The sequence below is a fragment of the Alosa sapidissima genome, chromosome 4, assembly GCF_018492685.1.
Source record: "Alosa sapidissima isolate fAloSap1 chromosome 4, fAloSap1.pri, whole genome shotgun sequence".
NCBI classification, from domain to species: Eukaryota; Metazoa; Chordata; class Actinopteri; order Clupeiformes; family Clupeidae; genus Alosa; species Alosa sapidissima.
Genome location: NC_055960.1, coordinates 3,972,153 through 3,986,700, shown reverse-complemented (window position 1 = coordinate 3,986,700; position 14,548 = coordinate 3,972,153). Strand labels below are relative to the sequence as shown.

The 14,548-nt window shown below is 43.4% G+C and overlaps 1 protein-coding gene across 2 annotated transcripts; it reads left to right on the top strand.

Moving 5' to 3' along the window:
* The first annotated feature begins 1,191 nt into the window (after positions 1-1,191).
* LOC121707054 (basic proline-rich protein-like) lies at positions 1,192-2,904 on the top strand. Of its 2 annotated transcripts, none has more exons than XM_042089282.1 (2): positions 1,192-1,670; positions 1,790-2,904. In XM_042089282.1, exons 1-2 carry the CDS (start codon positions 1,461-1,463, stop codon positions 2,402-2,404), a joined length of 825 nt encoding a protein of 274 aa, XP_041945216.1. In that variant the 5' UTR covers positions 1,192-1,460; the 3' UTR covers positions 2,405-2,904. The 2 variants fall into 2 exon arrangements, with proteins under 2 accessions (XP_041945216.1, XP_041945217.1); XM_042089283.1 differs by having other exon boundaries at positions 1,192-1,680; positions 1,854-2,904.
* The last annotated feature ends 11,644 nt before the right edge of the window (positions 2,905-14,548 follow it).

Sequence of the window (14,548 nt, the reverse complement as noted above, 5' to 3'; positions counted from 1 at the left end):
TTGCCGTGTGAAATACCAGTGCTGTTTTCAGCCTCTGTTTAGTGCTTCATTGTCATTTTCGCGTAAATCGCTCATAAACTTTTTTTTTTGTTACACATTCTCCCATTCCTCTTCTGTCACACACACAGTGACAAGCGCCAAATCACCCGTAGTGTTGAAGAGATCAGTCATCCGCCCCCTCACTTTTGATAAGGTAAAAAGCCTTATAGGTACGCCAAATAAATTAATAACCTATAGGTTTACGCTAGGCTATGTAAAACTCCCCATTAACAGCATCACGTCACTAACCACAGCTAAGAGTGCACAATCTCTATTCACTCTGTTGGATATCTGAAGCCAGTTTGTCTACTTAGATACTGTAAATCCTCAAATTATGGCCGGGGTCTTACGGTCTTACAGTACAGGCCTTTAGGGGCAGGATTGTATTCGAGACAGCCCTTTATTTCTTATGCGAGTTTTATTTTGAGATATGCGTTTCTTGGAGCGGCATACTGGTAGGCCTTCAAAAGCATGACATTTTCGGTTTAGTTTGATATTTAATTTACTTTTCGACTGTTTGATTATATTGTTAAATGTTGGGACTGATGGGCACTGAAATCTGGGGAGGTATTTGATGATCACTATTACGTTCCATGTAGGTGAAAGAGTGTCGGGATTTCAAACAAACCATCCGCTTTCATTGAACGTCTGCGGTGCTGTAATGGAAACCTTATTGCGTAGCCAAGTAGCCTATTGAGTTATTTTTATATTATGCATGATTTACTTTTTATTAATTTCGAAGGCTGGCTTTATTTTGTTATATAGATGTATCTAAATAACCTGTTAAAATGTACTAGAATTCAGGAAATTGCATCTAGTCCAAAAAAAATTTTCTGGGGTAGGACCCCCATACCCCACCTTTGAAATCTCCCTCCCAATTTCACAATGTCTCCGACGCCCATGGTCCTAGTTGTAGGCTAGATCCCTTTGATACCAATGTTCATTTAACTCTGGGACCCTGGTCCCAGGGATGGATTACTGCACGTGTAAGGGTCCTGTCCGTGCTCCTTTGTTTGTTCCCCATGTGCTTTGTGTTTACCTGCCTGTCACCTGTCTTTGTCTCCGCCCCATCTCCTTATTTGGTCTGTGCTTCCTGTCTTGTTAGTTTTCCCTCCGTTTCTGTTTCCACACCTGTTCCCCGTTGTTGTCTTGTTGGTCTCGTCCAGTCCTCTGTCTTTCTGTTAATTAGTCTGTTAGTTTAATATTGGTTTCCACCTGTCTCTTGTTTTACCTTGATCATTGTCCACCTGTTCCCTGTTACCCATTGTGTATGTAAACCCTCTGTCTCCTCTCCGTCCTTGTCGGTTATTAGTCTATGTTTAAAATAAAGATTCTTGCAACTCTGAAGATTGCCTTGCCGTACTTTGCCCTACGTTTGAGTCAAGCCCTTGCAACCGTGACAGAATAACCGACCCACAAACATGGAAGAAGGCAAGTGTTTTTATTTTAATTCCGACTTGCCACTGCACCTAATGCCCTGGGAGCTGTTCTGGGAGGATGAAGAGGAGGGGGAAACCACTGAGGACGACTGGTCCTCTGAGGAGGATGGACCAGGTCCCTCTCCAGTCCCAGCTCCCCAACGCCCTGGGCCTGCAGTTCTTCCAGTAGCTCGAGCTCCAGTCCCTATTCCGGCTCCAGTCCCTATTCTGGCTCCAGCTCCAGTCTCTATTCTGGCTCCAGCTCCCTCTCCAGTCAGACTTCTGCGCCGGCTCCAGCTCCAGTCCCTATTCTGGCTCCAGCTCCAGTCCCTATTCTGGCTCCAGCTCCAGCCCCGATTCCGGCTCCGGCTCCAGCCCCGGCTCCGGCTCCAGTCCTGATTCCGGCTCCAGCTCGCTCTCCAGCCCCGAGTGAGGCTCCTGTGCCGGCTCCTGATCCTGCTCTGACTCCGGCCCCGAGTCAGACTCCTACACCGGCTCCGGCTCCAGTCGCGGTTTCGACTCCTGCTCCGGATCTGGCTCCAGCTCCCGATCCAGCTCCGACTCGGGCTTCAGCTCTGACCGGTCATCCATCGGGCCGTCCGCCTGACCCGCCGTCTCCGACCGGCCGTCCGCCTGACCCGCCGTCTCCGACCGGCCGTCCGCCTGACCCTCCATCTCTGATCGGCCGCCCAACGGGTCGTCCGCCTGACCCTCAGTCTCTGACCGGCCGTCCGCCTGACCCTCTGTCCCTGTCCGGCCGCCCGCCTGACCGGACAGGCCTGACCGGGCGTCCACCTGATCCTCCGTCCCTGGCCAACCGTCCGCCTGACCCTCCGTCTCTGACCGGCCGTCCACCAGGTCGTCCACCTGACCCTCAATCTCTGACCGGCCGTCCGCCTGACCCTCTGTCCCTGTCCGGCCATCCACCTGGCCGGCCGCCCGCCTGACCCTCCTGCCGTTAGCCCCCTCCGCCCACCCTGTTTGGACCTTTTTTTTGTTTGGGCCGTCTGGAATCCGGCCCTTGGAGGGGGGGTAATGTAAGGGTCCTGTCCGTGCTCCTTTGTTTGTTCCCCATGTGCTTTGTGTTTACCTGCCTGTCACCTGTCTTTGTCTCTGCCCCATCTCCTTATTTGGTCTGTGCTTCCTGTCTTGTTAGTTTTCCCTCCGTTTCTGTTTCCACACCTGTTCCCCCGTTATTGTCTTGTTGGTCTCGTCCAGTCCTCTGTCTTTCTGTTAATTAGTCTGTTAGTTTAATATTGGTTTCCACCTGTCTCGTTTTACCTTAATCATTGTCCACCTGTTCCCTGTTACCCATTGTGTATGTAAATGTCTCCTCTCCGTCCTTGTCGGTTATTAGTATATGTGGTTTATGTTTAAAATAAAGATTCTTGCAACTCTGAAGATTGCCTTGCCGTACTTTGCCCTACGTTTGGGTCAAGCCCTTGCAACGGTGACGGCACGGGCCTTCTGGGCCCAGACCCAGGGGCCCAAGGTGTCGGGGCCCTGAAGCCCAAGCCTTTGCATGGAATCATTGCCTCAATATCAACGCATCAGGATGTAGGCTATGAATCTGATTGAATTTAGTATTAGCCATCCCCAAAATGCTAGCCTGACGAGCCAGACCCACATTAAGGCGAGACACGGCAGGTGAAAACATCGTTTTTTCGTGCACTGGTCAATTTCGAGATTTTGAGCTAGAATACATGCTATCACACTACTACAACAAAAGTCAGATTTACACATTTAGGTGTTTATTTCATTATATTGTCTACTCGCGCCTGTATATTTCTCCTAAATTCAGCAAAAGTTAGCATTCTAACCTTGCATGCACTCCCGCGACCGTGGTCCAAAACATAACATGTGTACTACCGTTGGAAAGCTCTGTTTTTCCTGTATCACACTATGTGATCCATATATGGACACTTCCTTTGTATCAGTAACCAATCGCGAAAGTTCAAAGGCGAGTCTAGGCTGAGAACGGAATCTCATTGGCTGTCTTTCAAGGCTGTTTTCTCAAAATGAGTTTCCGCTCACACTCTGAGCTCAAAAACTCCACTTCAGAAGCACGTACATACACCAAACTTTCTTGACTTATAGTTAGGCATATGTCGAAGATTTCTACAGGGGGGTTTGTTGATATATTATTCCTAGCCTGACTTACATGACATTTTATGCCTAAAAACATGGAAAAAAGCGATTTTTTTTTTTTTTTTTTTTTTTTTTTTTTTTTTAGGGCTAGTGACATAATTTTCTGATTTACAGGATAAAAGTAGATATTCATAAATCCCTCTGTAAATGTTTTCCCATCTAATATCTGAACACAATGAAAACATAATTTTGAACTTGGCTGTATCCAATGCTCAGGTTTCGTGCCTTAAAATGTATGCAAATTAGCGCATATTTAATTAGATAATGCCTAATTTGCATATGTAAACATTAAATTACAGCAAACTTGTAATACATTTTTTTTCTCATATTAATGTAAGTAATCAACTGGGGAAGTTTCATAGTGATATCTGCTTGTTAAATTTTTTACCCTATTCACCTGTAGTGTCTCGCCTGGGTGTGTAGGGTCTGGGCACTTACCGTTTGCAGTGCTCAGTCCGAGGGGCGGGATAATCGATTGTCTTTCAAATTTCCTCTGCACGCAATAGGACTGCACTGAGTCCCATGCGTTTTCCCACCAGCGGAGCTAGTTGGCTAGTTCAAACTTTTGCCATCTCCAAAACAAGCTTAACTCGTGTCACACTGTTGGCCAACAGCAATATCCATCTTTGTTTTCAAGTAGCAGGGAATTCAAGCCAAACCGTTGCAACTCTGCCATCAATTATTCATTATGTTATGCCCCCCTAACGACTCTATCAATGATTTGATTAGCCTCATAGAAGTTTAATTTTTCGAGCTCACAAGCCAACGGAGAGTTGCTAGACTAGCCCTGGAAGCAAATGTAATTTGCTGCCGCTAGGGTGTGTCTAGATTTCTAAGCTACCAAAATGCACCAGAATACAGGAAATCACATCAAAATAATGCAAAAAATTCTGGGGGAGGACCCCCAAACCCCCCTTCCACATATGCGACAATTAGTGGGGAGCCCTTAATACATGTGGGCCCAGTGGCCCGAAAGTTCATAATCCGTCCATGCCTGGTCCCTACACCTGAGAACCACTGATGTACGTTTTTTTTTTTACTGTACGGTATAATGCTGAATGAGCCAAACAAAAATTTCCGCAGCAAAATTTTGGTTGGCCCCACCAAATCTCACTTCAAGGTTTTTTGAAAAGTTGGCAGCCCTGCAGAGTACGCTCTGGATGCTCTGAGAGTGACACTTTGAATAAACGAACGATAATTCCACCCACGGTCCAAAGTTACGAACGGTTAAAAGTTTCAGAGTTGGCTCAGAGCGCTTGGAGTGGCAATTTACAAACGCGTTCTTAGTAAAATAAGTGCATAATTCAGTAAAACGAGCGTATATTATCTTGATATACAAAAACAATCTTGCAATGACATCTCCTGGGGGGTATGGTATGACGGTATGGTGCAAGAACTTACTGGCTTTCCCAGCTTTGCAAAATTATTTGTGGTGTTCAACTGACTGGTGGGATTTTTGAATGCTGGACCAAAGATGTCTCCTTTTCAGTGTTTTGTTTTGACCCTTATGAGATTGAAACTTAATTTACCCCTATTCTTCTTTGTTTATTTGTTTGGTGTATCCAAGTCAACTGTTGCGAGAATTTTTAATTAGATGTTAGACTGTCCCCACTTATCTTATGGCCAAAAAGCGACCAAATTCAGATGAGCCTACCAATGTGTTTCAGAGAACGTTTTAAAAATTGTACTTCGATTGTAGATTGTTTTGAGATATTCATAGAGAAGCCAACTAACTTGAAAAGTAGGGCACAGACGTACTCTAAGTACAAACACCACAACACAGCAAAGTATCTCATTTCAATCACACCACGGTGTTATCTCCTTTGTGTCAAAGGGCTGGGGGGGGGGGGATGGGGGGACAAGTGACAAGCACATCACTGAAAATTGTGGCTACCTTGAGGAACTGTCTTTTGGTGATCTTGTCCTTGCTGATAGAGGTTTCAATGTGAAGGACCCTTTTGGCCTGTATCATGCCCAATTAAAACTTCCTGCTTTTACAAACGGCAAAAAACAGATGCACCCACTGGAGCTCGAATCCACAAGGGGACTTGCTTCAGTGCGCATACATGTGGAGAGGGTGATTGGCCTGGTGAGGAACAAATATACCATCTTACAGTCCAACATCCCCCTGACCCTCTGCCAAGCAGCTCAAGGACAGTCTACCTCTCTGGAAAAGATAGTCACTGTATGCTGTGCTCTTTGCAATGCTTGTCCAGCTGTTGTTCCCACATAATAGAAAAAAAAAATTCTACCCCTACATTTGGTTGGTCTTCTTAGTTCTGTTAGTAATTACGCAATTACTCTTGGTGTTCTAATTTGCATTTAGGGATGTAAGTAATAGATAATTTGTTACATGACCACAAATACACACATCACAGTCAGAAAATGATGGGCAATGAAAATGATGTAATAGATAAATAACAAATAATCGACTTACATTTGTAAATGACATGTACAAATTTCATTTAATTTAATTTCTTTTTTGTTTGTTTTTTGCACTCCACACACATCCAACACTTTGGCACCCTGGTAAGCTTCAAACACAACCTATGGAAGTGTTTTCGTTTGCAAGTCTTAGCCACGCATGAGAGGATGTCTGCATTATCAATTGGCTTTCCACAATAGCACCCCTCTGGTGCCAGGTCAGCAGTAGCAGCATACCTGTCAACACTCCCGTTTTTCCCGGGTTTCTCCCGTATTTCAAGGTCATCTCCCAGCACCCTCCCGTTTTGTTATTTCTCCCGGAAAACTCCCGTAATTTGCATGGCCATCAAACTTCATTTTAAAATCATTGTTCCATTCAGGTTGCCAGGTTGTGTATGAAATACACCCTACACATACACGATCACTTAGTTTCAATTTCAACTTTTTTGTCATAGGCTAAACCCTGGCGACCCAAAACCCAAATAAGGAAGCGGGTGCCAACTGCTGAGTCTCGTCGTAAGCAAGCAGGCTAGTTGAATGGCCTACTCCAGAACTAGCTGTTGTGAAATTGTTGGGAATTTAATTAATTATCACATCACATAAACTGTTATTGAGTGTTGTTGATACACTGAACTGACAGCAAGCAGCTTTGGAGTTTTAGAAGTAGGCTGCAGGCAGGCAGCTGGTGGATACATAACTGGCATGCGTAAGGCAATGGTAAGGTAAAAGCAACGACCGAAATGCAGTGTTGAAACACGTGTATGAAACGTATTAAATATGCAAACACAGATCCGGTATAAACACTGACACCCCCCCCCCCCCCCGAAAAAATATCTCCCGTTTTTGGAAAGCTAAATGTTGACAGGTATGAGTAGCAGTTGAGGAGAGACGTGGCACTGTGAACCATTTATCTAACAGTTCAGGCAGTATGTCTGTTCTGATGAATTCCTCCACACTCAAGTGCCTTATCAAAAAAAAGTTTCATCAAACAAGATTCGCTGTGTGAACAGTTCGAAATCAGCGTACATGACCTCGGCTACACACATTTGGGCCTGCACTTGATACATGTAACTGTGATCTTGCCCGAGGGTCATTGTACCTTCTGCAATCTCAGTAAGACAGAAGCGTGGGTCTCCGGCACATTCCTTAACTCACTGAATGCCGCGCTGTTTTCAGAAGCTTTGGCCCAGAGTGCCAGCAATCTTGATCATTGTTGATGATTTTTGTAGAGCCACAGCGTATTCTATGTGATAGCTATGGACACATACTATACACATACAAACTTGTTTGAAAGACTTTAAGCTCTTAGTGGGTACAAACCGTTTATTCCTAAGAAATCCCAAACTAAACAGTGGCTAGTTTTAATCAAAATCCCTGTTTTATTTATAGAAATGGAGATGTAGCGTCTTTGATGAAATTTGAAGTGTTGCCTGTAAAGTTTCCGGGAAGTGACCTAGCGAGACCTGGCGAGACTGCCACCTAGTGATAAACCCACGAAAATGGCCTGGTTTTGACCTGACGTGCATGTGTCACTGATTCAACCCAAAGCGGCAACCATTCGCCTTTTGAACTTGAATCCAAGCCCCCTCCTCCTCCATCTCCTGGGACTAACCCCCCCCCCCCCCCCCCCCCTTACAGTCCTGTCTGTCCTATTCTTTCTTTGTCTGTCCTGTCTTATATGTTGTGTTATATGTTATATGTCACTATGCCTGCATAGAGAAAATTGCCCCTCGGGGATAAAGTTTTTTTTAATTGAATTGAATCAAAAGCAGAGTTTTAAGATTAAATGTCCAGATAAAATGTCCAGATTGTGCGTTTTCATGAGTTTTCGATCGTCATATATTTCATTTCCATTCATCACAGAGTTCCCAAAATCAAATAGAAGGTGTGTTAGAGTGTCTACTTTCGTAATAAAAAAAAAGCTAAAAACGTAATATTAAGTTTTTGGCACTCAACGCATGGGAAGGAAAAACGTAATATTACGTTTTTGGCACTCAATGAGTTAAGAGTGCGCGCGGCCATTAGCAGTGAACGGGCATTTTATTTCAAGCACGCCCATCGGATGGCACTTACATGTCACCACACCATCTGGCGATGCTCCAATCCACGGTAGGTCAGGGTTGATCATGAGTCCTGATGCTGTAATGTGAAAGTCTACATGGAGATCTTGCATGGCCTTCCAGTATGACTCCCTCGCAGTGTCTTCATTTTGCAGACCCCCATCTGATGGAAACATAAGTCAGAATAGTCAGAGCTCTGTTTTATAAGCTCACCACATGTAGCCCATAGGAAAAAGAATGAGACAGTTTGGGACAATGTAGGCCAAGTTATGGACAGGCATAAAAAGCAGACTTGCTTTAAAGCAGACCCATGAGGGCATGGCTGTCCATAACAGCCATGGGCTGCATGTGGTGAACAACAGGCCTATGGGTCAATTTACACCAGAGTTACACTTTATAGAATATATTTCACCCATACCCAGTAAGCCCTTACCAAGGAATTTCATTGCTAATGTGTTTATAAAGGTGTAGTAACACACTTTAGAAATATTTGAAAACATGCCCAATCCTGCCCCTCATTTTGTTACCCATGCACATTACATTGAGTATTGATACACCCAATTCATATTTCTGTTAATTTATTATGGAGCTTGCCTCATGTCATATTATTATGACCGCCGCGCAGCGAAGCGGCGGTCATATAGGTTTAGTCAGATTTTTTTTTTTTTTTTTTTTCGCATGTCCAAATTTCCGTCAAGGATTCCCGGGACACTGTAAGACCGGGGTACACGAAACTTGGTGGGCATGTAACCCCACATGGATAGCATGGAACCATAATTTTTCGTTTTGATCTGTAGCCCCCCCCGCTGGACTGGACCCCCCGAAAGGAGGGTAGGGCAGACACAGTTTTCTGTGAATATCTCGAGAACCGTAGGGTTTAGGAGGACCATTTTTTTTGTATGTTGATCTCAAGGGGCTATGTCATTTGTATGTAACCCATTCCATAACCACTCATTTCATGTATAGCGCCACCTAGTTAAACACAAAAAAGTAAAAATGAGGTGTTGTAATCGCAGGTATCTGTGACCTAACATAGTCAAAACTGCACGAAATTGGAAGTGTAGGATCATTATGACACCCTCTGAATGCATGCCAAGTTTCGTGGAATTCCGCTCATGGGGGGCCACACAATAAATTAATTTATGTTACTATACACCAACTGGCCTGTAGGTGGCCGGAGACAGTTTTCTGTGAATATCTCGAGAACCGTAGGGCCTAGGACAGGGATGTCAAAGTCAAATACATTAGAGGGCCAAAAAAACAAATTTGCTACAAGCCGAGGGCCGGACTGGTTCAATGTTTATTAAAACATATTAAAATGACTGCACGTAACCTATTGAACCAAGACGTGTACTGTATTTTATTTAATGATTAAATGAATAATGACTGTGACTGAAGTGCGGGCAAAGTTTGCACAGAAATGGACGATTTTTCCCATCCTCACCGACTTTGTCATAAAACTTGTTTAAATGATCATACGATGCCTCCTTGCTGCTTTGTCGTCTACATCAGCCTTTCTCAAACTTCTTTGACCTGAGGCCCAGTCAAGGCATACTTTGGGGTCATTGGGCCCACCTACATGAACCCACCCCCTCCTCCCACCCCCCATCAAATTATCATAATGATATCACAATTATTATTATTTTTATACTATATTGCTATACATGCACTTCAAAACAGTCAATGTTTAAAGTGCTAAGATTGTTCACAAAAGTTTGTGAAAACATGCACATCAGAGTACTGCTTTACTAATGTCAAATATAATTAGGCCTACAATAGTTTCATTGTTTTTGCATTGTTGCATGATGCTTGCATGAGAAATACTTCTCAAAACAACAGCAGTTATATGGGTGGGTTTCCCTCATGCAAGCATCATACACTGATTACATTTCATACACTGATTACATTTCATTTGAATGCCTGAATGTAAGGATTCAGGAAACACAATACCAGCTTTTGTGAATGGGAAATGGCGGATCAGATCATGCGTAAATCACTGATCTGGAGATCTTTAACTATCTTTAACTAAGACTAATTAATAGCTTTTGGCTGACTTTAATACTTAATGCCAAACAGTGTTTTATATAGTCTGTGCTCTGTTTTTTATGGAAGTTGCATAAATCCACGTCGTTCTATTAAATGTCGTTTCATAATTAAATAGCCTTCCAATAGGTTGAAGCTTAGCTTTGCTACCAACGTGCACACGCATGCATTGAATAAAGGCCCATACCACGACTTAATTCTATGCCTCTATATGTTTGATGACACCAAACAAGTATTTCCTACTAATTGGAGAAATGTTTGTTTTCTTTTTCTGTCCGCGGCTCCTTGATCAATTGCGTAGCAAATTATCAGACGATGGCCCGGGAATAATTTCACTCTGCAGACCATTGTCCACATTGCGGACCGCGGCCCATAGTTTGACAAATGGTGACCTGCATGCTGCCATATTAAGGCCTTTTTACGGTGTGTTTTAGCCGGGTTTTCGCGTGGAAGGCTCTGTAGAAATCTGACACCCTATTCAACGAAGTTAAACTGAAAGACCGGGCCGTTCACAGACACCAGAATGATGAGTTCAGTAACGTTCATCAGTAGTAGGCTAATACAGTACGTTCAGTTCGTTCTCTCAAAATATGAACGAGTTCATGAACTTTCGTTCAATGAACGTGTTCAGGCACAACACTGGGGAGGGGGGTAGCTGAAAGTTGACATCTGCCCTGACTGAATACTGATGAATAATGAAGCCGAGGCTCACTTGCAGCGCCGCAGTGAGTTTGTGGGCTACCGTTGCATGGTGGGAAATGGAGTATTGGTGCGTGCAAAACAGCAGCCGGCGGCTGTGGCCTGCGGGCTGGTTCTAATACTAATCAAATATCATCCCGGGGCCGTAGATAATTCATTCGCGGGCCTTGACTTTGACATGTCTAACTTTTTTTTGTATGTTGGTCTTAAGGGGACATGTCAACCCATCCCATTACCACTTATTTCATGTATAGCGCCACCTAGTTAAAAATTAAAAAGCAAAAAATTAGGTGTTTTCATCACAATATCTCTGGCTGACATGGTCAAAACTGCACGAAATTGAAAGTGTAGGATCATTATGACACCCTCCGAATGCATGCCAAGTTTTGTGAACTTTCGTTCATGGGGGGCCCATGTGTTCGTGTTTGCTAATTCATTGTATTTTATATCCGATTGGCTTGGTTCTGCCCATGAACATGGTTCACTTGTACATGCCTGTCCTTTGTGCTCAACAGCAGCTAATAGTGTGTACATTAGTGCTGCTGCATGAGCGCACACCTCTCCCAGTCCGGCCATGCACGTGCAGTGTGCCATCACCACAGTCCCATTGTTGATGCACCACTGGCTGGAGTCTCTAGTCATCCTATTTAACGGATTTGATATTAAATATTAGGTCAGTTGGATACGATGACTGGAGACTTCAGTCAGTGGTGTATTGATGCATTCATACTGATTTTCTCTCTCCTAAATACATTTTGTTTTAGACACATCAAAACATCAAGGCTGTAGACTAATGACAAATACATGTTTTACAATGTAAAAACATAACTAACAATAAACAAAAGTGTTAATTTGTCTAGGATTGTGTGGCCTACAGCGCTGCATTGCTTATTTTGTTCTCTTGTAATCTACAGAAGACTGAAGCAAATGAATCAAAAAGTGGCAACTGATCGGAAGAATGTAGCAACCATGTAGTGACACTAGTGTAACCAGTAGTGCTAACGTTAATTAAGCTGAAGTCTAGCTAGGCAAGATGAACCGTACAGTTTAGTTAACATGCTTACATTAAGAGTGACACAAATCCCTACTATTCTCACAGTGTTTTCTCAATGCTCCGACAGAACAACATAAATCAGCCGGTTTTAGAAAAAAACCCCGCACTTCTATCTCCACCTAGAGCCTGTTATTTGTATTGCAAAAATCCACAGCTCCCGGTCCTTCTGGTCCAATCAGAGCAGAGCAGGGCCGTGTGAGATATGACTGTCAATCACAGTCTGGTGCGCACTGATGAGCACAAACTTGATGAGAGGGCGCTTGGTGGTAGTGGGAGAGGGGCATGAGAGTTGTAAACATTCAAAACATCCCCTCAATATGTCAGACTTGCCAACTGCAGCTTTAAAGTTCTAGCGGCTAGCAGCTAACAACTGGCCACTTAATCAGAGTAAAAAGCCACCTGAGGTATATATTTAATGTCGGCTACAGGGTACACTTGCCATTACACCTCAGTGCAGCAGATGGTGGTAATGCACTACGTTTGCAAACTGCCAAAAAAAAAAGCTCACTGAAAAAGAAGAACGGTTCGCTGGCCTGTTCTTCTTCAATGAGTTTTTTTGGCAGTTTGCAAACGGAGTGCATTATCTCCACCATCTGCTGGACTTAGGTGTAATGGCAAGTGTACCCTGTAGCCTCACTCTGGCCGCTGGGTGAATAAGGCGAATACTACGCGAATCCCAATATCAGCCTTCAGTTTGACTAACAGAACACCGTTAATACAGGCCCTGGCTGAATATGGTCACCACATCACTGTTTTCACAACTCAACACCCATGACTACCCATTATGGCTTTATCCACCACTACTAGCCAAACCGCTAAACCCAAATCACTTAGTTTGCGAAAACAACCAAGCTACACAAACAAACAATCCAAACCCGGTCGAGCCTCCTAATTGTTGGGGGATGCCCACTGCGGCAGCAGTATCCGAACACAACAATGCACTGTCTAGGGGAAACTAAATAATTACAATACTACCTGCCATGGGTCCCTAACCTAAGTGTAAGGTTGTGTTAGTCAGTGTGTAGGAGACTAATCGCGAGGGTGCTCCGTATGTCGGAGTTTACAGAAGAGGGTCAGTCGATGTAGCCCAGTCCTACAATCCCAAATGTCCTAAAAGAGTCCTTGTCGTGGCAAAGTCCAAATGCGAAAATCCCAGAGACTCACTGAACTGCGGTCCTCTTCCAGCGACGACAAACACTCCATTCAAACAATAGCGCTACTGGTTGCAAAATTCCGGGAATTTTCAAAGTTGGAAACTTTCCATGGGAATTAACGGGAATATATGGGAAATAACAGGAATAAACGGGAATTAATGGGAATAAACTGGGAATTTGTAATATGGCAAGGTAGTCTATAACAGGGAACTTAAATGTAGTGGACAAAACCCCATCTTGCAGTCTAATATTCATTAAAACAACCTGATTTAATGCAATTTCAGTCGAATTTCTACCCTGCACATATGTCAATCACATGCACACAGCAATCGGCATAGGCTGCTAGAAACCTATGGTGTGTTCATATGCATGAGGAAAAAATGTTCCAACCAATCAGATTTTGTTGTTGAGTGGTGTTGTATATCTTGGGCAGTTCAGTATGGCTAGTTTAGCACGCTAGTAAACCATAGGCAGAGAATGGGATTCCCGCTAGCATGCTAACTAGCTTTGCATGCTAAGCTAAGCGAAATACGAACATACAATTCATATTGCTTATTACGAAACAAAACGTTAATGTTTGTATATGAAACAGTTTGTATGAATTACCCAAAATTCCCAGTTAATTCCCGTAAATTCCCATTAATTCCCATAATTTCCTTTAATTCCATGAAAGTTTCCAATTTGGAATATTTCCAAAATTCCCCTATCTTAACTTCCCATGGTAAGTTTCCGAAAAGTTTCCGGAAATGTTCCGCCCCTTTGCAACCCTAAGCGCTACCGCCATTACCCACCTAAGCCGCTTTAATAGCTCAATGAGCCAATAAGTGGCCCAGAGGTGAGCCAATGCCCCCTCTGTAGTGCGGCAGATTAGTGAAACATTCGTTCAATTTGTGATACAAGCATCAAACTTGGCACAAATATTCTTTGGGACCCACTTTATCCAAAAACCACATTAGCCACGTAAAAAATCCAATACGCCATTTTTTCCAAGATGGCCACCATTGAAAGCCATTATACTTGATTTTTGACTTGGATTGAGATTGGATAATCACATTTTGATGATCTTGATATCTAAATATAGGTAAAAGGGTCTGGACTTTCCAATTCTACAATACAATTTGAAGAATGTGTTAAATTGTGAAGGTAGACGCAATTAATAGGGAAAATAGCACATTTCAATACTAATTTTAGCATAATTAAATTGTTTTTTTGTTAATAAAACATATGTTGGTTAGGTTACTTCAGCGGAGGCAGGGGGGCTAAGTAAGTGCAGTAAGTGCATGTTGAAATGATTATATATATATATATATATAATTTCAATGCAATAGTGTATAGTAGGAAAGACAGACAGGGCTGGATCCGGAAATTATCAGTTTAAAGAGACACCAGGCAAGCCTGATGCTTTTTCTCTACAAAACTCCCCCTCGCTCGGTCTGAAGCTCTTTTCCTTTTCTTTGCATCTTCCGTCAAGGGTTTTCGCTGCTTCTTCGCCGGCTCTGCCATTATACA

Coding starts and splice junctions, on each gene's coding strand:
- LOC121707054 (XM_042089282.1), top strand. CDS start 1,461: ATGGAAGAAGGCAAGTGTTTTTATTTTAATTCCGACTTGCCACTGCAC. Junction 1,671..1,789: donor GAGCTCCAGTCCCTATTCCG/GCTCCAGTCCCT, acceptor GCTCCAGTCCCT/ATTCTGGCTCCAGCTCCAGC.